General features: G+C 40.3%; 1 protein-coding gene across 1 annotated transcript; it reads right to left on the reverse strand.

The window, feature by feature from the left end:
* Positions 1–9088: 9088 nt before the first annotated feature.
* On the reverse strand, positions 9089–23986 carry LOC147328322 (scavenger receptor cysteine-rich domain-containing protein DMBT1-like). Its single transcript, XM_086297434.1, has 21 exons — positions 23965–23986; positions 23777–23864; positions 22539–23312; positions 22015–22446; positions 21284–21598; positions 20590–21021; positions 19859–20173; positions 19165–19596; positions 18434–18748; positions 17740–18171; positions 17009–17323; positions 16315–16746; positions 15584–15898; positions 14888–15319; positions 14087–14401; positions 13722–13930; positions 13307–13455; positions 12123–12365; positions 11875–12034; positions 11701–11776; positions 9089–11593 (listed from the first exon to the last, which is right to left on the reverse strand). Exons 2-21 carry the CDS (start codon positions 23838–23840, stop codon positions 11574–11576), a joined length of 6177 nt encoding a protein of 2058 aa, XP_086153560.1. The 5' UTR covers positions 23841–23864; positions 23965–23986; the 3' UTR covers positions 9089–11573.
* Between the last annotated feature and the right edge of the window lie 1640 nt (positions 23987–25626).

Raw genomic sequence — 25626 nt, forward strand, 5'->3', positions numbered from 1 at the left:
ACAAGTTCCTGCAGAAAGAAAAGCCATATACTGATGCATCCATTTAAATAGAGGTTAAATGTTTTATGGGCCAGGATATTTTCCTCCTGCATTCATTCTTTCATTCATTACAGAGCGACACAAATCTGACAACATTCTTATAAATCAAATTATATATCAGTCTATAAAATTATTAACATTATTCTCATATTTGTAAGTGCAAGACACTTACAGACACTAGAATAGAGAAACATGTCGGTCAAAGATGCAGCGAGGAGACTTTTTGGGTTAAAAACGTTCTATTTTTTAAAAATCTGATCTGACGATGACTGCATTTTAAAAAACGTTTTAAAAATCCTAAAACTTTGTTAGTGTCTGTACTGAATCTTTAATTTCGAATGAGTGTGAGCCTGAGAATATATATATATGACCTCTTTCTGTGTTTCTTTGTTGGAAGACATAAATTGCTCATTTATAACACTTATTATTATTATGTTATTATTATCAGTCTTGGCGTCTGAGTTGAAACGCGATATTTGCACGTTGTATATATTGTTTAACCTGATAATCTTACCTCAGGTTCCTCTTATCAAATTCTCATCTGATAATATTTCAAATGATGCCAAGTGAACTTTAACACTGATCATCATGCATGTATTTCTCAGTTTATCTGCATTTATGTGACTGGCTTTAAAAACTTGATTTTCATCGTCATACTGGCTTCTTGGAAAGCAGGACTTGTGCATCAAACTTGGCTGACCCAATCTGATTTATTGCATTTTTTGATACTTTCTTGTCACTTCTTATTGGAATAAATAGTATTACATAGTATCTCTTAAGTCGGTTGCAGTTTCTGCTTTGCTATATTTAAGTTAATGACAGCCTCCTTATTTTTTCTGAGAAATGCTTGCCAGAGAAGAGTCCAAAATCAACAGAAAGCTTTTTAAAAAGCCATATATTTATGTACACAAGGGCCTAAGTTGGAGGGAGGAGTCGGATTGAATACCCAAGGCCTCAGTAGCAGGAGGCCTGTTGCAATCCTAGAATGAAAATTTGGTTTTGTTTAACATTTTCTTACTCAAAATAATCAGCTTCTGGGAATGTTAATAAATTATATATAGGTGACTGCTAATATGCACTTTGAGTCATGTTTTTTAGTATAAGCACTGAGAATGAGGAAAAAGTTAACTGAGGAAAGTTAGCTGTTAACAAATGTATTTTAAAATAAAGGTGAGAGGAGCACAGTTGACTGAATGGTTTATGCAGGCAGCCGTTCTTACAGTCAGTAAGCCAATTCCCAGATGTGACCGCATGTCAAAATGAGCCATCACAGCTAAAAGGCATGAAAAGCAACCATCCTTCATTTCCAAACAGCCAGATGGTGAATAAGCATGAGCGTCCCATCTCCGAATGGTGTGAAACAAAGTGAGTTGATACAATAACAATCATTTGTACTGATAGCAGCTTGAACAGAAAGCAACACGTGTGAGAGATATGGCTATGACATGGTTATGGATCAAGAAAGACAGAAGAGCTCTCAAAGAGGGGTTCCAGAGTCATGTGCTACAACCCTGTTTACATCTCTCAGGATGTATTTAACACTCTGACTGTTATTAGATGTGAAATAACCACAGTCAAACACAATTAGCTTCATTATAGGCTTTGTGCGTATTTTTATCTTCATCATGAATAGACTCATCTTCACCTGCTTTTTTCTTTTCACAACGGCACAGTGGTTAGCACTGTTGCCTCATAGCAAGAAGGTCCTAGTTCGACTCCACCACCTGGCTGGGACCTTTTCTGTGTGGAGCATGTTCTCCTGTGTTCGTGTGGGTTCTCTCTCTGGGTACTCTGGTTCCTCCCACAGTCCGAATACATACAGTTTGTGGGGTTATGTTAATTTGTAAATCCAAATTGTTGCCTCGAGGCAAGTGTTTAAAGTCCCTGTCAGTACTTGAATGTGGGTATTTAGATCCTCATCATTAATAGATTCGTCTTTACATGATTTTTATTGACTGACGGCTCTGTTCACTAAAGCAATGTGGCTGTCATATAATTTTGTTACAACATTTCTGAATTGGTGGATACATAGAAATAGCAAAAAGAAGGACAAATACAAATATAGAAATCTCTCATGTGAAATCTCCTTGAGTTTTTTCCTCTCACTGTACTGATCTTTATTTGTTAATGAATAATCAGGTCCTCAGATGACAGGAGGCTCAACAAGTCAACAAGGACAGGTTAAATAATAAATAAGGCTGTAAAAAATCAGAAACTTGTTTTAGTGATAAAAATCTAATTGCAGAATCTTTTTGTCCTGTTTTCTCATGTTTATCCTGTTGTTCTTAAAATGGACAGGATACATTATGGAATGAAGCAAAGAAAATACTTTTGAGAACAGGAAGTGCTCTCTTTAAAAAATGTACTCTTCACATCCCACGGCTGCTCACTCAAATATGTGAACGCTTGCTACCAAACAAATTTCCTGTAGATGAACAGTTAAGACAACCTTGAATTTTGAACCTTGACGTGTGTGTGATCATTTGATTCAGAAAGAGTCATAAATAATCATTTAGGAAATGAATATAATTACCACATTTGTCTTGGCCCTATGCCTATCAGTGACCATGTAATCTACTTTCCCTTTCATCATGGGAAGCCAAGTAGACGCACCCTTATGGAAAACACTGTCCTCAGCTGGAGAAAGGTAAAAAAAATAAAATAAAAAAAATTATACAGCATAATCAGGGACCATATAATGACCAAAAATGTGCCTGAGAGCAGCACCACTTTGAGATTATTGACCTGGATTTCACAACTTATCTTTGTGCCTGTGCGTGTGTGTATGATTGTGTGTGTATAATCACTTCACCCCACCAATCATTCTGCTGAGTCAAGTGATCACTGCTATCTCACTGCTATCTCTCCTCTCTTCCTCAAAGCCTTTGTGGGAAAACTCTGTTTCAGCCTCTCACTAAAGACTCAGGTGGGTTCTTTTGCCCCCTGAATCCTCTTCTTTCTACTGGAATTAGAGTTTGTTTTTAGGTTTTATTATTAAGTATATTTGTCTCAAATTTGTTTTTAAAACTTTAAGTAAACAGTTTTTAGATTTAAATGTTTTATATAAATGTGATTTGACTAAATAAGAAGACGCTTCCTACGTATTCTTTACATCTTAGAAACCACGTGGTAATCCACCATAGGAACGCCAAGCAAAACAACACTATTGTACAAAAACACAGAGAAAAGATGAAAAATGTTTAAAAACAACATATAACAGATGGGCTGAAGAAGATGATTTTAAATAAAGGACATTTGTGGTGTTTTAGTCACAAAATCTTGAAGAATCATATTTTTTTATGTTTTATATTTATTTGCACCAGAGTACCAAAAGAATTCATTAATTTTGGCAGTTTTATTTGCACAAACATTATTCTTGAATGTTTGACACTTCATGAAATGTCATGAAGTGGAGCTAAAGAGAAAAATCTCAAGTAACATTTTGCAACTAATTTGGTTAATTTCTATAAGGTCATTAACATTGCTGGGTAATTGTATTTCAAATCAACCAAGTCCTCTGCTTGACCAGCAGGGCTTGGTTGTCCAAAGATTGCAAAGTCCCATATTTGAACACACATAAATCCAAAAATCCAATGTGAAATTCCCAGTCACAAAAATGAAAAAATTCTATTCCATGTTGACTCATCAAATTGTTTAGACTATTTTTTGTTAAACCATCTCAGATTCATCTACACTTTTTGTTATCCATATTTACGTTTTTAGTGGAAGAAACGAGGGAAAAATAAGAATTTGCATATTAATGATTAAGGAACTGACCTCCCAGACCATTGTTCCTTCAGCCGTTATGCAGCGTACTGTTTATAAGATTGGGGAAACCTGCACTCAGCTGAGACCGAAGAAGTCACTTGGATTAGTGACGAAACGTTTCTCCCACTGAAAACTTCACGTCCAGATGAGCAGAATCAAACTTTGGTGATTTACTTGTAGTCATTCTATTTCCTCTGTACTAATACTTAGGTTTATCCCAGCTGTGACCAGTTTCCAGCCCTCCTGATTATCAGGGGCGGATCTACTGGGGTGGCATGTGCCACAAGTGGTTGATTGTTACACTCTGGAAATGGAATGAAGGTGAGTGTTATTAACCTTCTGGGGCCGACGGACGCAACACTATCAAGAAAGAGAGAGAGAGAGAGGAAGAGAGAGAGAGACAGAAAGGGGTACACAGACACTTTGCGCAGGCACCGTCTCCACCTCACTGAAGCCAGTAAACACGTCACTGGATTTGGCCCGGTGGCAAATTCATAAAAGGAGACATAAGCCTGCTTTGTTATAATATTTACCTCCACAGATGACTCTGGCATCTTTACAGTTAACACAATTGTGGACCCCAAACCAAGTATGTTTGCATTTGGTAGTGCTATTAGCGCTGCCACAGCCCAACTGTCTGCACACCACATTGGCATCATTAAGATCTCAGGAATCATCACCAACAGAAAAACAAAATATTAATTGGGGTAAGTAAAATAAGAATAATGTTATTGGTAGACAAGGCTTGCTATGATGACTGCTAACATATAGGATGATGTGGAAGAATGGGGGAAGGTGTTGTTGCTTTGGGTCTTTGGGCAAGAGTTTCGTGTTTCTATTCTTAGTTTATTCTTTTGGATATTTCAGTCTGTAGTTCTTGTTACTTTTGTACTCTGGCTCTGTTTGCATTTTGAGCATTGGTTTATATCTCAGCATAACATCTCCAGTGTCCTTTTGTATCTTGTTAACACTTTGTCTCTCTCCGTGTTTGTTACTTCCTGTTTTATTTTCGCCCTCTGTTGTCTCCTGTGCAATCTATAAGAGATAAGAGACAGAGAAGCTGATACAGACTCTGGCTACGTCTACACTAATTTCAAATGATAAATTTGAAAACGACATTCTCGTCTAAAAACGCTCCGCGTCCACACTGTCGTTTTCAGTCATTTCCTAACAGTTGTTCATCTACACTGAAACGACTCAAAGCGCTTGTTCCTGTATTGCGCATGCGTGAAACGAAAACGATTCGACCTGCTAATTTCTGCCTGCTGTTTATTTACTTACCGGCTCTTTGAAACGTTGCTGTAAAATGTTGAGGAAAAGCACCAAGTTTTTTAAATGGACTGACAATGAGGTGGAGTTCTTGCTGCAAGTAACACAAAAGTACAAAGTAGCAAAAGTGAGTGAGAATTAAAGAATTTTCTAAATGCTCCGGATTCGCAGTCCACACTGCGATTCGAAAACGATGTTTTCAAATGTATCCGCTTTGGAGAGCATTTTCAAAGAGCTCAGTTTTCCTTGACCAAAATTATGTGGACATGGCCTCTGGGTAGTAGGGAATTAGTTGCCAGATGATTTGGAAAGTACAGCTTAAGTGATGAGGGAAATTCCCAAGAAGGTGTTGTGTCCTCTGGACTGTGGAATTGGTGGTGGAATGAGGAAGTAAAGGAAAGTGTTCAAAACAAAACAAAGAGATCAGTGAAGAAAAAGAGGGGTAGTGAAGGACATGAAGAAAGTAGACTAGAGCAGCGGTCCCCAACCTTTTTTGCGCCACGGACCGGTTTATGCCCGACAATATTTTCATGGACCGGCCTTTAAGGTGTCGCGGATAAATACAACAAAATAAAACTAGTACCGGTACCGAAAAAAAGAAAATTTATTCATAACACACGTGAAAAGACCAAGGAAAACCGAGTAAACGATAAAAACGATAACAAAATAACGCTGAAAACCGATAAAAACCCTGAAAACTATACATTTCACACCTGAGCCTCAACTCTCGCGGCCCGGTACCAAACGACTCACGGACCGGTACCGGTCCAAGGCCCGGGGGTTGGGGACCGCTGGACTAGAGCACTGGGCGGCTTGGCGTACAGAAAAGAGAGAGGTAGCAAAGAGACAGCAAAGAGAAAAGACTTTTATCGACTTGTCTGAGAGAGAGGGTAGTTGCTGAGATAGTTTAGATATCTGCAGAGAAGATATAGAGTTGATGTATTTGACCAAAGATGTTGATTATGGAGCTTCCAGGTGCTGGACAACATAGATGATTCATGGATGTGGTGAAAGAGGAGATGCAGAGGGTTGGTGTGACAGAGGAGGGATAGGGTGAGATGGAGGTGATCCACTGTGGAGAGCATGCTAGGGAGCAGCCAGAAGAGGAAGAATGAAAACAGATAACCTATCTAACCAATTCAGGTTAAACTATTGCACTGATAAGATACCATATCTTGGTATTGTATCTTGATAGGATAAAATCTTGGTATCTTATCAAGATATGTTTGTTTTAGATTTGCTCTCACGTGATTTTTACTGTAAGATATGAGGAATAGGCTTTGATATAATCTGACCTCCTTTCTGTTTTATGCAGGTAGTGTCATACAACATTCAAGTCTTACAATTAGAGTCATTACAGAAGATGTCGTTAGGCCCCCGTTTTTTTAACAAATAAAAATGTAAAAAAAAATCTTTTGAATTTGAAGAAAAAACATACAAACTTGTCATATCTAAGATGGATTACATCTTACATCGCACTCAGAATAAGACCTCTGAGCGAAAATTGATTACATCTTGGAGAAGCTCACTGCAGTCGTTAGTTCTCAGAATCTGCTCTTTGAGCACAAGAAGGACAACATCACGGAGCGTAGGTTTGATAAGATCATGGAGAAGCTCACGGCTCTCCAACGGGAGATTGAGAGACCAGTGTCGGACAGCTTTGAAATTCACATGAGTTGTTCGCACTAAAGTAATACACACTCATCCCCCCTCCCTTTCCAAACTCCTTCGATGCTTGTCCCCTCCCGGGGAAGATGGCGGTCGACTGGACCAGCGCAGACATGCTGCAGGACCGGATGCGCTGTCTACACCGGCTCTCTCTTACCCTTTACCCACCCTGTTGCTTGTCTTGTGTTTCTATGGTGTACTGATAGTCATGTGCTTTTTGTGCTGAGGTGTTTTTTTCTGTTATCAAACTGTTCTCCCATTAGGAGCTCAGTCTGAGTGGAGTTTTTTTTTCTCCTCCTCTCACCTCATGTTATATATTTTCGTTGTTTTTTTCCTATCAGCCTACCTCTCTGACATGTCTTCCCAATGTGTTGTTTGTGTAAGTTTGGTCAGAAGGTTCCTTTGTAAGTGTGCATGCGCCATTAGCGTGCTGCCTGCTGTAACCCTAATTTCCTTCGGGATTAATAAAGTATTCTGATTCTGATTCTTAGATCAAAATATTACATAGACAAGACATCATGTTATCCAAAACTAAGTGCACATGATAAGACCCAATGGGAAATAGTGATGTTATTTGATCTGGTCATGTTCTATAATATTTGCCTCAAAGGCATGAATTCATCTGTAAAGAAAAACTAACATTTTTTCTGCCTATAGTCTGTTTTAAGATTAAAAGAACAAAAGCCTAGTGTTTGAAGTTAGTGAAAGAAAAAACAAGTGGCTCAACAGCACGATCAATTCATTTCACTTTTACTAACAATAAAAGCATTTAGACTGTCAAACACATGTATAAAAATTATAATACAACCAGCCCAAGTAGAATATTTTTCTCAACTAAAAGCCTGTAAACAAAAAACACTAGTGATGACAATGCTGTCTTATGCAGCAGTAGCCTCTCCTCTCGGACACACACGGCAGTCAGCTTGTTACTATAAATACAATGAAAACCTTCACAGCCTTTATAAAACCATCTGATCAACTAGCATAACTGAAGAATTTTTTCAACTACTCCCGTCTGTGTGACGCCAAACTGACTGACTGCTAAATGTAGATTTGATTTTAAATTTTCCTCAGTTACTTTTATAGTCTTCTGTAAGCTAAATTGAGTTCACTGACTGAAAAGGTGCTCTAGCCTGTGAGCTTCAGGTCAAGCAGTGTAAAACAGACTTTACAGGAAGGCGACACATAAAAATGCATTTATGCATTTTTGGAGTCACCAACTGAATACATGCAAATTCTGGCAGCAATGCAATGCATGCAGTTTGTGCTGATGTCACGGTGACATGCACAAAAAGCATTCCTTCAGCGGAGAATCTATGCACTGCTTGACAATTTTAAATTATAACTCAGGTCACATAAAAGGTGCTCAGTGTTAAGTTACTATGGCGATCTTACCAGGTACAAAGGAAGGCCACCTTTGTCACACTGAAATCTCGAGTTGAGGCTCAGCACAGCTCAGTAACCTGTTACATACATATATACATTATATATAATATTTATTTATATATATATAAATTATAATTTGAGTAAAAAAAAAAGCACTGGATTGGACTCTAGACCAGTCAATCAAAAAGTAAACTCAGAGACACGCCCCTGAAAACATTAGCCATTACATGACCTTCAGCCACAGCATTCATCACATCACTTAACGTCCACCAGTGTGATAGCTTTATTTACAATAAAATAAATGAAATGTGAGGGTAAATAGCTTACTAAACACAAATCCAGTGTTTTGTTGGAGGCATCAAATGTAATAACAGGAGAGCGTAATTTTTACTTTGGTGCCTACAGAGTAGCATGAAAGACAGATATATCATCCTGGTCTAAACAGCATTATTTACCATTATTTAGCACTAATTAGGTGGTGCAGTTTGGTCGGTAACCTTTTGGAAAACTGTACAATTCTTGTAATTTTGTTTTTAACCTCCTAGGACCTGGCGTCCACATATGTGGACATCACATTTTTGGATGTCTAGACCAAAATACCTAATTTTGCTCTACAAGGGACTGATATCCACTTACGAGGACATTATACTGCCACTGTTCTATCAAAATTTAAAACGAATGTCCTCATATGTTGATCTCATTTTTCTCAGAAACAAAAATTAGGTTATAAAAAAAAAAATCAGGTAATTCTTTGTTTTTATATTCATTAGGTCCCAATCAGCCCAAATGGCAAAGAAAAATTAAAAATGCATGCCGTGAAAGAGTTCAGGTCTTAGGAGGTTAAATAATAAAGTCGAGATGTTATTGAAGGGCTGACCTTCAGCTTTAATTCAAAGGGTTTAACAAAACTATTAACTGCTTAGGAAGCCATTTTATACATAGTTCTGTATTTCAGAGGTTCAAAATTAACTAGATAAAATAACATAATTTTACATTTGAATACTTGGATGAGGATTCTTTGCTCTCAATAACTGCCTGAAGTTTAGAATCCATGAACATCACCAATCCCCCTCTGCGATTCGCTACCTTATCGTGGTGGAGGGTTTTGTGTGTTCCAGGGATCCCAGGGGCTGTGTTGTCTGAGGGCTTCTGCCCCCTGGTAGGGTCTCCCATGGCAAATTGGTCCTGGGTGAGGGACCAGACAAAGAGCGGTTCAGAAGACCATTATGAGAAGAGAACAGTTCACCCTGCCTGGGATAGGGTTACCAGGGCCCTTCCCTGGAGCCAGGCTCAGGGAGGGTGCCCGAGGGCGAGCGTATGGTGGCCAGGCCTTAGTCCATTGAGCCCAGCCGGGCACAGCCCGAAAAAAGGACATAGGCCCATCGTCCTGCAGGCCCACCACCCGCAGGAGGTATCGCAGGGGTCGGGTGCATCGTGTGTCGGGCAGCAGCCAGGAGCGGAGGCCCTGGCAGACCGATCCCCGGCTACCAAGACAGCAACTGGGACGTGTGAACATCACCAAATGCTGTGGTTCCTCCTCTGAGATGCTTTAACAGGCTTTTATTGAGCCCATGTTCAGTTGTTACTTGTTTGTGGGTCTTTCTGCCTTCAGTAACTGTAAACTATGGTCTACTAGGGTTCAGATCAGTGACTGATGTGTCTATTGAAGAATATCCCATTTCGTTGCCTTGAGAAATTCTTGCAGGATTTTGTTTAATCTGAGCAGAAAGTACAGTCGTGTACTCATCACCAGGAGTCACATCACCAGTAAACACAAAGTTAACTTGTTTCTATTCTTAACCATACATGCCAAGGCCATGACATTACCTGGTGATGTGGTATACTCTGGATCATACTCCTTCTTTATTTGACCACTCGTGAACTCTTCATTATCTTGCTCATAGGTATATATGTCTTTAAGTCAAATGATGGCCTGACTAAGCTGTTAATGCTGTACTTTTGTAAAAACCTCTTGAATTCAAGCTGGAATCTGCACTTCGCTCATATCTAGAAAATTCAGTGTTGCAGTGTACAGAGGAAAGATCACAGAAACAGTCATTGTCCAAAAGCTTACAGACCTGATTTTCATCATGTGATACAAATGACAACCTCATGGTGACGCCAGAGGAAAAGTCATCTGTTAACCAAAGTCATTCAAATCCTCCTTCTTTGACTGTTGATACCCATCCCAAATTTAATGGCAGTTTATCAAAATATGGAAAGTCAGTAAACCAACCCAGAGAGGAATCCAGTGTTTTTTTGAGAAAGATTATATTAGTTCCAGTAATAAAGAAAATGTTTTGTGAATATAATAATAAGGTTGGATATAATGTACTTAGCATATAACATATGAAATAACATATTAAATTCTACAATGTAACATCAGTTTGATTAAATTATATAGAATGAATTTGAAAAAAGGATTTAATTACATCATAGAAAGTCTTTCTGATATTACAGGATGTTACAAGCTCACCGAGCTGATTTATCCCGCAAAACAAAAAGAAGAAATGGTGGCATTTATTACTTCTAGGCTGGACTACTGTAATTCATTATCAGGATTTCCTAAAAATTCCCTGAAAACCCTTCAGCTGATCAAAAATACTGCAGCAAGAGTACTGACACAGACTAGAAAGCGAGCAGATTTCTCCGATATTTGTTTCTCTTCACTGGCTTCCTGTTAAATCCAGAATCAGATTTAAAATCCTCTTCCTTACACACAAGGTCTAGAATAATTGGGCCCCATCTTATCATAATGATTTTATAGTACTGAATCACCCCATTAAAGCACTTCACTCTCAGACTACAGGTTTTATTGTGGTTCCTAGAGTATTTAAAAGTAGAATGGCAGGCAGAGCCTTCAGCTTTCATGCCCTTCTTCTGTGGAACAAACTTCCAGTTCGGACTCGAGAGAAAGAAACTGGTGGAGGTTTCTTCCTGTTAAAAGTGTGTTTTTCCTTCCCACTGTCACCAAAGCACTTGGCCATAGAGGTCATATGTTTGTTGGTGTTTTCTCTGTTTTCTTTGTATTATTGTAGGGTCTATACCTTACAACATAAAGCACCTTGAGGAAACAGTTGTTCTGATTCGGCACTTTATAAATAAAATTGCATTGAATTGAATTAATACCTTCTCTGCAATTTTCATACGGTGCAATGAAATGTAAAGGGTATGATTAGAGTGTGTGAACTGTGATACTTGGTGGATGCAGTTTATCACCCAGTTGGTTTCACATTCTAGCATCAAGGTATAGTTTTTACAAATAGGATGCATACCTTATTTGGACAGTTTGCAGTTATACAATGAAAAAAAGCCCAAATGGAACATAATATCAAAAAATATGTGTAAAATATTTGTGAATATTATATTTAAATCATCTCTCTTCTGAAAACAGAGTTCTGGCAGTTAATTTCACACTACAGAATGTTATTGGATGTTCCAGATCACTCAGCTGGCTTGTCCACTAAAAAAAAAGAAGAAGAAGAAAAAGTTGATATGGCAGTTATTAGTTTAATATAAATCACTATGTCAAGACATGAGCTCTGAATCCAGGTTTTAATTCATACTCACAAGTGATCGGTCCAATGGTGACGGGATTCATAAAAGCTGAGTTGGAAACAGAGCGATGTGTCCTACTTGTGCACGACTGCAAAGGGCAAAAGAATGAGAAAAGAGATATAGGATTTAAACCAGAGAAACCATTTTGGATTATGGAGTACTGCTAAAATGAAATGTGGAACTCACTGGTACACAGTTGTACTTCCTCTGGTTACACAGGCTGAGGCTGCAGTGAAGATATATGTCTCTGTATTGACCCTGGAGCAGGAAGAGCAGAGCAGAGAAACGAGCTCGGAGGGACGAGCCGCTCTCAACTATTGACACCTTTAGGCGGTCAGTGGGACACCTGTGAGACAGGAGGGAGGAGATCAGCAGGGTCCACACACTTCACTGTATCTCACAAAGCATTGGTGAGGTTGGAGAGATGCACATACTTGTTCTGGATGAGAGGATATTGTGTGGGATCATCAGGGTTTGGTGAGTGAGTGGCGTAGCAGTCCTCCAGAACAGCTGCCAAAACTGGATCTGTGTCCTCCACAGAGACGCCCACGTACAGAGGTGAACCCACTGGGAGGAAGACTTGGCCTGGTGGATAAGACTCAGTGTAGTTGGAGTTGCGGAACAGAGACATGGAGGCTCGAGCTTTTGGACCCGAACCTGAAATTCCTCCAGTGAACCTGACAAAGGGAAAGAAAATTATATAATGCAATGATCTCTCAGACACTACTTGCTGCTATTCTGTCTTTTTCCTGGTTTGTGTAAGAAGACAGCTTTGGATTTGTTTTCTTCAAAAGTCTGATGGTTCGAGCCCCAGCTCCTCCAGACCATATGCTGGAAATGTCTTTGGAGATGGTGCTAAACATGCATCCATTGGTATGTGAGCATGTGCAGATAAAAAGTGCTTCAAGTGCATATAATCAAGTAGTTGAACAAGTGAAATAGCACTGCCTAAATAACAGATTATATAGCTGATTTAAATTTTACACTAGAGTTTTAATCCAGTAAACATGTTTTGTTATGTTAATTGACAAATCTCCCTTCTCTGACTGGAAAGAAGACTTTGTTTATTTTATTTTATAAACTTTATTTTATAAAGTCCAAGATATATATGTATTTTGAGCAAAAAGCAACAAAGTCTCTTGAGGGAATTGTGCGACTAAAAAGACATTTGCACTGGTAAAACGCTGCCTCCTGGTGGTAAATGTTTGTTAAATTCTGCATTGAATAATTACAAAACATATCTTTAAACTACAACTAGGCAGCAAACTGTTAACTGGATTGAGTAAACAACTTAATGTGGAGCTTTCTAAACAAACTGTAACGCTGTTTGGAAAGTAGCCTCACAGCTAAAAGCACTTAAGTTTATGCATGAAGGATCTGAAAATGACTTTCAGTGGTCATGTTAAATTACAAACAGCTCACAGTAATGCATGCTTACTCTCTCATAAATGGTTAAAAGAAACACACACAGTAAACAAGATTCATCTTAATTATTGCAGTTTGGTAACAGAATAATTGAAAAGAGTGGGGTAATAACTATACTATTACACACATGAGAGCCCTGAATTTTAGAGCTACATATACTAAGTGATGCTGCAGTTAAATTCAATGAACTTACAGGTCTGGCCTGATAGCTACATTCAGGCTGGCGTCTGTGTCCAGGGGATAAGCACAGGAGAAGGGAAGACCCACAGGAAGAGCGAAGGACAAATTAGTCAGAGGGTAGATGAATAAACTGTTGAAGTAGATGACATGTGTGCTGTTGGTCTGAAAGACAGATGATGACATTTTCAGTCAGTTAAGAAATCATGTCACCTAGAGAAAGTCTAATCACCAGAGACATGTCCACAGGGGTTAATACAGTGAATCCTTCTGAAGTCTCTGACTGCTGTTGCTCACTTTTTTCTCCTTGAATAACAAAAAGGCCATTTTATGCCAAAACACAGTCTACAGCCATCTTATCACAAATTAATTGCGCAGTAGTGTTTTTTAATGGGACAGTTAAACAATAGGAAAAAGAAATAAGTCTTTACCCTCAGCACATTTCCACAGGCACCTGCCCGAGCCTCCATTTCATACCAAACATAATCATCACGGACTCTGACCCAGGAACAGTTGCTGGAAGCCAGGTTGCCCGAGAAGGGGTTCAAACCGGAGGATGACATGCTGCCCATATGCAGACCAACTTGGATTTTATCACGGCCACAAATTAACTGTGAAGTCTGGAGTGGAGGCTGCTGGACTAAAGAAAAAGACATGAGGTCACTAATAAAAAATGAAAGCAGATGAAATAGGAAATACCAAATGAGGCCAGCATGAGTACTTCAATGTCATAATATAAGATAAGATAAAAGATTTCATTATTTCAATTTTTCAGTATGTGAGAACTTTAACTTACATTCACATACGACGCTGGCATCTTCATGGTGACCACAGTTGTGGACTCCAAGCCCGTTGTGTCTGCAGTCAGTTATTGATGATTCATTTCCAAAACAGTATACATCGTCCAACCAGATGGGTCCGCTGCCCTGTCCAAAAGCTGCACTTTGTAGCGCTGAACGAGCGCTTCCACAGCCCAGCTGTCTGCACACCACTTTAGCATCATTCAGGTCCCAAGAATCATCACACACTGTGCCCCACTCTCCATCATTGAAGACCTCCACTCTGCCAGAGCAGCGGTTCTGACCGTTGACCAGCCTCACTGACGAAAGAGCTAATAGAAAACCAAAAGAAGGAACACTGTCAAATTTTACTGGAATATTTTTCAATAGTAGTATCTGTACTTCTACTTAAGTACAGAATTTCTGTACTTTTGCTACCTCTGGTGGTGCTGTAAAAGATGACACCACTACAACATGTCAGTACATGAAACCTCTTGCTTCTTAGATATTCCAGGATCACCTGTAAGTGATATTATTGCAAAGTGGAAACTCTTAGGAACCACAGCAGCTCAGTCACAAAGAATCATCCTATGTAAAGTTACTGAGCAGTGTCTCTGTGTGCTGAGGCACATAGTATGTTAAAATGTCCAACACTCAGCTGACTCAATAACTGCAGTGCTCCATACCTCCTCTGGCATTAACAGCTGTTCAAAAACTGCGCAACAGGAGCTTCTTGGCATGGGCTTCTGCTCTGTCTCAAAGCCAGACAGTTACAAAGTTTGATTCCACTCTTCATAGCTCCACATGTTCATATTTACCTTCACAGACGACACCAGCATCCTCAGAGTGGGCACAGTTATGAGATCCAAACCCTCTGTGTTGACACTCAGAGAGCTTTGATTCATTGCCCGTGCATGTGACATCATCCAACCAGATGGGTCCGTTGCCCTGTCCAAATTGTGCATTTGTTGGTGCTGATAGGACCGTACCACAGCCCAGCTGTCTACACACCACCTGAGCATCCACCAGGCCCCAGGCGTCGTCACACACCGTCCCCCACTGTCCACTGTGAAAGATCTCCACCCTCCCAGAGCAGGAGCTGTTTCCATTAACCAGGCGGACCTCCCCCTCAACTGCTGTGCTGTTGCCCACTGGTGTTGTGGTAGTGATGTTAGCGGTCACATGTGTGGTGGTGAAGTTCTGTGGCCTTGGTGTTGTTGGAAAAACAGTGCTGTTGATTCCTGGTTGGACTGAAAGAAAAGTGTCTTTGAACTCAAAGGACAAACTCAGTTTGCACTTCCTTCTACATTAATGAGGATAAGCTCTCATTAGAACATCTCAACATAATTGTTTTCTCACCAAATCCTTATTTACTTTGCATTTGACTCCATGTGCTGCACAACAACTTTATATTTAAATGGTGATTTAGAAACAACAAATGAGAATAGTTTTTCTCATCAGTTAGATGTCAGCAGTAAGACATGGAGGGTACCTGAAAAATGCATAAAATTTACCTTCACAGATGATGCTGGCATCTTCATTATGACGACAGTCGTGGACTCCAAGCCCGTTGTGTCTGCAGTCAGTTATTGATGATTCATTTCCAAAACATGCTACATCGTCCAACCAGATGGGTCCGCTGCCCTGTCCAAAAACTGCACTTTGTAGCGCTGAACGAGCGCTTCCACAGCCCAGCTGTCTGCACACCACATTAGCATCATTCAGGTCCCAAGAATCATCACACACTGTGCCCCACTGTCCATCATTGAAGATCTCCACTCTGCCAGAGCAGCGGTTCTGACCATTGACCAGCCTCACTGTTGAAGCAGCTAATAGAAAACCAAAAGAAGGAACACTGTCTATGGGAGTACTTCAGAGGAAATGTAGATTTATTAGAATAATATAACAATATAATAATATATATAATATATAATAATATAACATAATCATCTTTCTACTATTTATTTAACTTCAGCTGACAACACGTTATTTTAAACTTATTTTTAATTTGTTGGTAATTTGATAGTTCTTGGGGGCAGGTTCTGGATTCATGGAAATATCTTCATAGTAAGTTTATCTTTATTGAAAAATTTCTCATAATTCAAGACTAAAAGAAAAAATTGTTGTGTGGATAAAAACCTGTAGTAGTATGTAACTATAAATCATCTTAGTTCAGTGTTATCCCAAATGCACACACGAACAAAGTTGGATTTCACTCTCTTTAACCCCACATGTTCATATTTACCTTCACAGACGACACCAGCATCCTCAGAGTGACCACAGTCATGAGATCCAAACCCTCTGTGTTGACACTCAGAGAGCTTTGATTCGTTGCCTGTGCATGTGACTTCATCCAACCAGATGGGTCCGTTGCCCTGTCCAAATCGCGCGTTTGTTGGTGCTGAGAAGACCCTGCCACAGCCCAGCTGTCTACACACCACCTGAGCATCCACCAGGCCCCAGGCATCGTCACACACCGTCCCCCACTGTCCACTGTGGAAGATCTCCACCCTGCCAGAGCAGGAGCTGTTTCCATTAACCAGGCGGACCTCCCCCTCAACTGCTGTGCTGTTGCCCACTGGTGTTGTGGTAGAGATGTTAGCGGTCACATGTGTGGTGGTGAAGTTCTGTGGCCTTGGTGTTGTTGGAAAAACAGTGCTGTTGATTCCTGGTTGGACTGAAAGAAAAGTGTCTTTGAACTAAAAGGACAAACTCAGTTTGCACTTCCTTCTACATTAATGAGGAAAAGCTCTCATTAGTACATCTCAAAATTATTGTTTTCTCACAAACTCCTTGTTTACTTTGCATTTGACTCCATGTGCTGCACAACAAGGTTATATTTAAATGGTAAATTAAAGCAACAAATGAGAATAGTTTTCTCATCAGTTAGATGTCAGCAGTAAGAAATGGAGGGTACCTGAAAAATGCATAAAATTTACCTTCACAGATGATGCTGGCATCTTCGTTATGACCACAGTTGTGGACTCCAAGCCCGTTGTGTCTGCAGTCAGTTATTGATGGTTCATTTCCAAAACAGTATACATCGTCCAACCAGATGGGTCCGCTGCCCTGTCCAAAAGCTGCATTTTGTAGTGCTGAACGAGCGCTTCCACAGCCCAGCTGTCTGCACACCACTTTGGCATCATTCAGGTCCCAAGAATCATCACACACTGTGCCCCACTGTCCATCATTGAAGACCTCCACTCTGCCAGAGCAGCGGTTCTCACCATTGACCAGCCTCACTGACGAAGCAGCTAATAGAAAACCAAAAGAAGGAACACTGTCTATGGGAGTACTTCAGAGGAAATGTAGATTTATTAGAATAATATAACAATATAATAATATATATAATATATAATAATATAACATAATCATCTTTCTACTATTTATTTAACTTCAGCTGACAACACGTTATTTTAAACTTATTTTTAATTTGTTGGTAATTTGATAGTTCTTGGGGGCAGTGTCTGGATTCATGGAAATATCTTCATAGTAAGTTTATCTTTATTGAAAAATTTCTCATAATTCAAGACTAAAAGAAAAAATTGTTGTGTGGATAAAAACCTGTAGTAGTATGTAACTATAAATCATCTTAGTTCAGTGTTATCCCAAATGCACACACGAACAAAGTTGGATTTCACTCTCTTTAACCCCACATGTTCATATTTACCTTCACAGACGACACCAGCATCCTCAGAGTGGGCACAGTTATGAGATCCAAACCCTCTGTGTTGACACTCAGAGAGCTTTGATTCGTTGCCTGTGCATGTGACTTCATCCAACCAGATGGGTCCGTTGCCCTGTCCAAATCGCGCGTTTGTTGGTGCTGAGAAGACCCTGCCACAGCCCAGCTGTCTACACACCACCTGAGCATCCACCAGGCCCCAGGCATCGTCACACACCGTCCCCCACTGTCCACTGTGGAAGATCTCCACCCTGCCAGAGCAGGAGCTGTTTCCATTAACCAGGCGGACCTCCCCCTCAACTGCTGTGCTGTTGCCCACTGGTGTTGTGGTAGAGATGTTAGCGGTCACATGTGTGGTGGTGAAGTTCTGTGGCCTTGGTGTTGTTGGAAAAACAGTGCTGTTGATTCCTGGTTGGACTGAAAGAAAAGTGTCTTTGAACTAAAAGGACAAACTCAGTTTGCACTTCCTTCTACATTAATGAGGATAAGCTCTCATTAGAACATCTCAACATAATTGTTTTCTCACCAAATCCTTATTTACTTTGCATTTGACTCCATGTGCTGCACAACAAGGTTATATTTAAATGGTAAATTAAAGCAACAAATGAGAATAGTTTTCTCATCAGTTAGATGTCAGCAGTAAGAAATGGAGGGTACCTGAAAAATGCATAAAATTTACCTTCACAGATGATGCTGGCATCTTCGTTATGACCACAGTTGTGGACTCCAAGCCCGTTGTGTCTGCAGTCAGTTATTGATGGTTCATTTCCAAAACAGTATACATCGTCCAACCAGATGGGTCCGCTGCCCTGTCCAAAAACTGCATTTTGTAGTGCTGAACGAGCGCTTCCACAGCCCAGCTGTCTGCACACCACTTTGGCATCATTCAGGTCCCAAGAATCATGACACACTGTGCCCCACTGTCCATCATTGAAGACCTCCACTCTGCCAGAGCAGCGGTTCTCACCATTGACCAGCCTCACTGACGAAGCAGCTAATAGAAAACCAAAAGAAGGAACACTGTCTATGGGAGTACTTCAGAGGAAATGTAGATTTATTAGAATAATATAACAATATAATAATATATATAATATATAATAATATAACATAATCATCTTTCTACTATTTATTTAACTTCAGCTGACAACACGTTATTTTAAACTTATTTTTAATTTGTTGGTAATTTGATAGTTCTTGGGGGCAGGTTCTGGATTCATGGAAATATCTTCATAGTAAGTTTATCTTTATTGAAAAATTTCTCATAATTCAAGACTAAAAGAAAAAATTGTTGTGTGGATAAAAACCTGTAGTAGTATGTAACTATAAATCATCTTAGTTCAGTGTTATCCCAAATGCACACACGAACAAAGTTGGATTTCACTCTCTTTAACCCCACATGTTCATATTTACCTTCACAGACGACACCAGCATCCTCAGAGTGACCACAGTCATGAGATCCAAACCCTCTGTGTTGACACTCAGAGAGCTTTGATTCGTTGCCTGTGCATGTGACTTCATCCAACCAGATGGGTCCGTTGCCCTGTCCAAATCGCGCGTTTGTTGGTGCTGAGAAGACCCTGCCACAGCCCAGCTGTCTACACACCACCTGAGCATCCACCAGGCCCCAGGCATCGTCACACACCGTCCCCCACTGTCCACTGTGGAAGATCTCCACCCTGCCAGAGCAGGAGCTGTTTCCATTAACCAGGCGGACCTCCCCCTCAACTGCTGTGCTGTTGCCCACTGGTGTTGTGGTAGAGATGTTAGCGGTCACATGTGTGGTGGTGAAGTTCTGTGGCCTTGGTGTTGTTGGAAAAACAGTGCTGTTGATTCCTGGTTGGACTGAAAGAAAAGTGTCTTTGAACTAAAAGGACAAACTCAGTTTGCACTTCCTTCTACATTAATGAGGAAAAGCTCTCATTAGTACATCTCAAAATTATTGTTTTCTCACAAACTCCTTGTTTACTTTGCATTTGACTCCATGTGCTGCACAACAAGGTTATATTTAAATGGTAAATTAAAGCAACAAATGAGAATAGTTTTCTCATCAGTTAGATGTCAGCAGTAAGAAATGGAGGGTACCTGAAAAATGCATAAAATTTACCTTCACAGATGATGCTGGCATCTTCGTTATGACCACAGTTGTGGACTCCAAGCCCGTTGTGTCTGCAGTCAGTTATTGATGGTTCATTTCCAAAACAGTATACATCGTCCAACCAGATGGGTCCGCTGCCCTGTCCAAAAGCTGCATTTTGTAGTGCTGAACGAGCGCTTCCACAGCCCAGCTGTCTGCACACCACTTTGGCATCATTCAGGTCCCAAGAATCATCACACACTGTGCCCCACTGTCCATCATTGAAGACCTCCACTCTGCCAGAGCAGCGGTTCTCACCATTGACCAGCCTCACTGACGAAGCAGCTAATAGAAAACCAAAAGAAGGAACACTGTCTATGGGAGTACTTCAGAGGAAATGTAGATTTATTAGAATAATATAACAATATAATAATATATATAATATATAATAATATAACATAATCATCTTTCTACTATTTATTTAACTTCAGCTGACAACACGTTATTTTAAACTTATTTTTAATTTGTTGGTAATTTGATAGTTCTTGGGGGCAGGTTCTGGATTCATGGAAATATCTTCATAGTAAGTTTATCTTTATTGAAAAATTTCTCATAATTCAAGACTAAAAGAAAAAATTGTTGTGTGGATAAAAACCTGTAGTAGTATGTAACTATAAATCATCTTAGTTCAGTGTTATCCCAAATGCACACACGAACAAAGTTGGATTTCACTCTCTTTAACCCCACATGTTCATATTTACCTTCACAGACGACACCAGCATCCTCAGAGTGGGCACAGTTATGAGATCCAAACCCTCTGTGTTGACACTCAGAGAGCTTTGATTCGTTGCCTGTGCATGTGACTTCATCCAACCAGATGGGTCCGTTGCCCTGTCCAAATCGCGCGTTTGTTGGTGCTGAGAAGACCCTGCCACAGCCCAGCTGTCTACACACCACCTGAGCATCCACCAGGCCCCAGGCATCGTCACACACCGTCCCCCACTGTCCACTGTGGAAGATCTCCACCCTGCCAGAGCAGGAGCTGTTTCCATTAACCAGGCGGACCTCCCCCTCAACTGCTGTGCTGTTGCCCACTGGTGTTGTGGTAGAGATGTTAGCGGTCACATGTGTGGTGGTGAAGTTCTGTGGCCTTGGTGTTGTTGGAAAAACAGTGCTGTTGATTCCTGGTTGGACTGAAAGAAAAGTGTCTTTGAACTAAAAGGACAAACTCAGTTTGCACTTCCATCTAAATTAATGAGGATAAGCTCTCATTAGTACATCTCAAAATTATTGTTTTCTCACAAACTCCTTGTTTACTTTGCATTTGACTCCATGTGCTGCACAACAAGGTTATATTTAAATGGTAAATTAAAGCAACAAATGAGAATAGTTTTCTCATCAGTTAGGTGTCAGCAGTAAGAAATGGAGGGTACCTGAAAAATGCATAAAATTTACCTTCACAGATGATGCTGGCATCTTCGTTATGACCACAGTTGTGGACTCCAAGCCCGTTGTGTCTGCAGTCAGTTATTGATGGTTCATTTCCAAAACAGTATACATCGTCCAACCAGATGGGTCCGCTGCCCTGTCCAAAAGCTGCATTTTGTAGTGCTGAACGAGCGCTTCCACAGCCCAGCTGTCTGCACACCACTTTGGCATCATTCAGGTCCCAAGAATCATCACACACTGTGCCCCACTGTCCATCATTGAAGACCTCCACTCTGCCAGAGCAGCGGTTCTCACCATTGACCAGCCTCACTGACGAAGCAGCTAATAGAAAACCAAAAGAAGGAACACTGTCTATGGGAGTACTTCAGAGGAAATGTAGATTTATTAGAATAATATAACAATATAATAATATATATAATATATAATAATATAACATAATCATCTTTCTACCATTTATTTTACTTCAGCTGACAACACGTTATTTTAAACTTATTTTTAATTTGTTGGTAATTTGATAGTTCTTGGGGGCAGGTTCTGGATTCATGGAAATATCTTCATAGTAAGTTTATCTTTATTGAAAAATTTCTCATAATTCAAGACTAAAAGAAAAAATTGTTGTGTGGATAAAAACCTGTAGTAGTATGTAACTATAAATCATCTTAGTTCAGTGTTATCCCAAATGCACACACGAACAAAGTTGGATTTCACTCTCTTTAACCCCACATGTTCATATTTACCTTCACAGACGACACCAACATCCTCATAGTGACCACAGTCATGAGCTCCAAACCCTCTGTGTTGACACTCAGAGAGCTTTGATTCATTGCCTGTGCATGTGACTTCATCCAACCAGATGGGTCCGTTGCCCTGTCCAAATCGCGCGTTTGTTGGTGCTGAGAAGACCCTGCCACAGCCCAGCTGTCTACACACCACCTGAGCATCCACCAGGCCCCAGGCATCGTCACACACCGTCCCCCACTGTCCACTGTGGAAGATCTCCACCCTGCCAGAGCAGGAGCTGTTTCCATTAACCAGGCGGACCTCCCCCTCAACTGCTGTGCTGTTGCCCACTGGTGTTGTGGTAGAGATGTTAGCGGTCACATGTGTGGTGGTGAAGTTCTGTGGCCTTGGTGTTGTGGTAGGTAAAACAGGTGTAATTGTGTTCACTTCTGTTTAAAATAATAATAATAATCATGCACTCAGAAACCATTGAACCAACTGAATCATCAACAGGTTAATCATATTTAAAGCATAGGTTTACCTGCACAGTATGCAAGGTTGCATGTATATGGCTTCACAAGTTTGTAGACATAGTAGTTTGCATGGCAAAGTTTAACATGGATGGTGTGTGACTGAAAATGGCAGCAGCTGCCACTCCAAACATTGCACACAGTGCGATTCACAATTTCACCTGACCATGTGGGATGAGGTTGTGTTATCCACAAAGGCGCATGAGTTCCACACCTGTTTGATTCGACACACCTCTCTGGAATACGAGCACTGGTTTGATTCAAAAACAGGCGATACCAGCCTTGCCAGTTTATATATTGATCACAGTGTAGGACCTCAGTATTTGTGTTATTTGTTGAACGCCAGTCATCATTCAATGTTGCATAGTTCTGACAAGGGTCCACACATTGGGAATTGATGCAGTCCGTGCCTGAAGGACAAACTGTGTTCCCACAGTAGAACCGGACAGATTGGGAAGAGGCAGCTGGTCTGTTCTTGGAGGAAGGCTCCGGACATTCGTATGAGCCTGGCGTGTTGTGGCAAATCTGAGGTGGTGTGCATGGTGAGTTTGGGAGGGAACACTCATCAGTGTCCACACAGCCCTTCTCTGAGGACCAGTGGTAACCTCGGTCACAGCAAGAAGAGTCACTGCAGAGTTTTGGGTCATAGCAGGTGAGGCCATCACCTACAAAGCCATCTTTACAGATACATGAGAGGGCGTGGCCGGTGAAGGTGTCACCTCTTTCCTGTGACTCCAAGCAGGTGGCTTTGCCATGACATGAATCACAGCTGGTCACAGGAGTCCCTGCAGACAAAATAGTCACAGCATTTCATCTGTCACAGCACTTAAATACAAGTAAGACTTTTTGATTCATAATCATTTTGAAACATCTTTTGAAATCTCACCACAGTGTAAAATAGCTGAATTTAAAAAGAAGAAAGATTTGAGTAATTTGTTGTAATTTAGATAATTCATCAAAATAACTCTTTGGAGGCATTTCACGTCACTGTTGAATACTCTTACTGAATATGAGGTAAATATTTGTCTACTTTCAAACTGATATTTAAATAACATACCTTACCTAAAAAATTTCTAAAGGAGAAATGTGAAAATGTAAAATTAGCAAATTCATTATAGTTTGTCTGGAGCAATTATTTAATTAGTGTCTTAATTAGAGGCACAATAATTGACAAAGGAAAAAGTACCATTATAATAATTACATCAGTCCATTTAGAAAATGAATTTATGTCTAACTAGAGATGATTTACCTGAAGAAGTTCCTGTGAAAATATGCACAAGTATGAGTAAGAACAGTCCAGAAGGCGTTCCCATTATTGATCACATCCACGACTCAAACTGCGTGAAAAAGACAAAGGAGATGTTTTAAAACTGCATTTTTACATTATGCCATCTTATTCTGTATTAAATCTATAACTTCTGATGTGTCTGTACTTACCCTGGAGAGACTCTGAGAATCCAGCGCTTAAGCTCACAGCAAGGATGGGAATTTATAGGCCTGTTTCTGTGTGCAAAGGACAAATTGAAGTGATTGATGGTGAAATATATAAGTGGGCAAGATAGAGAACTTATTCATATGACATCAAAGGAGTTACTCATTAATCTAAAGAACGAAAAAGAATCACGTCCACAATGAAAGGGCACATCCACAAAGCCCAAGTCAGTCATTTTTATGGTACAACAAATTGATGTTTGCACAATCCAGTATTTTCTCGCACTTTGCTCATTTATAACCATCTCAGAAGATAAAAAGTACACTAAGTTTTGTGCAATGAAGCTATCTGCCCGACATTCAGAAATGTTGTTTGATCCAATATTCTTATCTCAAGATCCTGTTGGCATCTAGACTTTCAACTATTCAATATTTCCAGTGACATCAGGTGAACCCTGCTAATAATCATGCATGAATCAAAATGCCCCAGCACATGTAAGTACTTTTACAGTTAGACCCAAAAGGTTTTGGATAAAGACTTGCTGTTGTTGTAAGTTTGACCAAACATTGATGTTGTGAAAGGCTTTCATCTTTAATATGAGGGGCTTTACAACATTTTGCTTTATTGGTTTAGAACTTACAGCTGCTTGTGCATGTGTTTCTTTGCCTTCAGGTTTGTATTGAAAAGTTGCTCTGTTGGATTGAAATCGGCAGCTCAACAGTCTGACTGACGTGGCCATTGATTATTCCTTTCCTTTGTTCTGAGAAATTTGGGGGTTGCTTTTGCAGTTTCTTATCATTATCTGAACAGAGCCATGCATATAATCCATCTATTATTCTTAAAGACATCTCTTCACTGTAAACTGACAGTCACACACCTACCTCCTCAAACGTGTTCTTGACATGGTTAGATGTTATGAAGTTATTTTTCTTAACCAAGGAAAGAATTCTGTGATCATCCTTTTTCATCTTCTGAGCTCCTTCAGGCGTTTTAATGTTGCTAAGCTGACCAGAATGTACCAGATTGTTGATATATATATATATATATATATATATATATATATATATATATATATATATATATGCATGGTATATATACCATGCATGGAGGGTTTCACCCCAAGTCCAGCACCCTGAGGCTGTACGCTAAGCGGAAGGAAGGGGGCCGGGGACTGGTGAGTGTCAGCACCACAGTCCAGGATGAGACAAGGAACATCCAAGAATACATTGGGAAGATGGCCCCAACTGACCGAGTGCTCAGTGAATACCTCAGGCAGCAGAAACCCAAGAAAGAGGATGGAGACGAGGAACCATCATGGAAAGACAGGCCCCTGCACGGTATGTACCACCGGCAGATAGAGGAGGTGGCTGATATCCAGAAATCCTACCAGTGGCTGGACAAAGCTGGACTGAAAGACAGCACAGAGGCACTAATCATGGCAGCACAAGAACAAGCTCTGAGCACAAGATCCATAGAGGCTGGGGTCTATCACACCAGGCAAGACCCCAGGTGCAGGCTGTGTAAAGATGCCCCAGAGACAATCCAGCACATAACAGCAGGGTGCAAGATGCTAGCAGGCAAGGCATACATGGAACGCCATAACCAAGTGGCCGGCATAGTGTACAGGAACATCTGTGCTGAGTACAACCTGGAAGTCCCGAGGTCAA

This window comes from Aulonocara sp. 'chitande type north' Nkhata Bay, linkage group LG6 (assembly GCF_057382095.1).
Source record: "Aulonocara sp. 'chitande type north' Nkhata Bay isolate Kocher_YH1m ecotype deep benthic linkage group LG6, A_spYH_male_GT1.1, whole genome shotgun sequence".
Taxonomy (NCBI): Eukaryota; Metazoa; Chordata; class Actinopteri; order Cichliformes; family Cichlidae; genus Aulonocara; species Aulonocara sp. 'chitande type north' Nkhata Bay.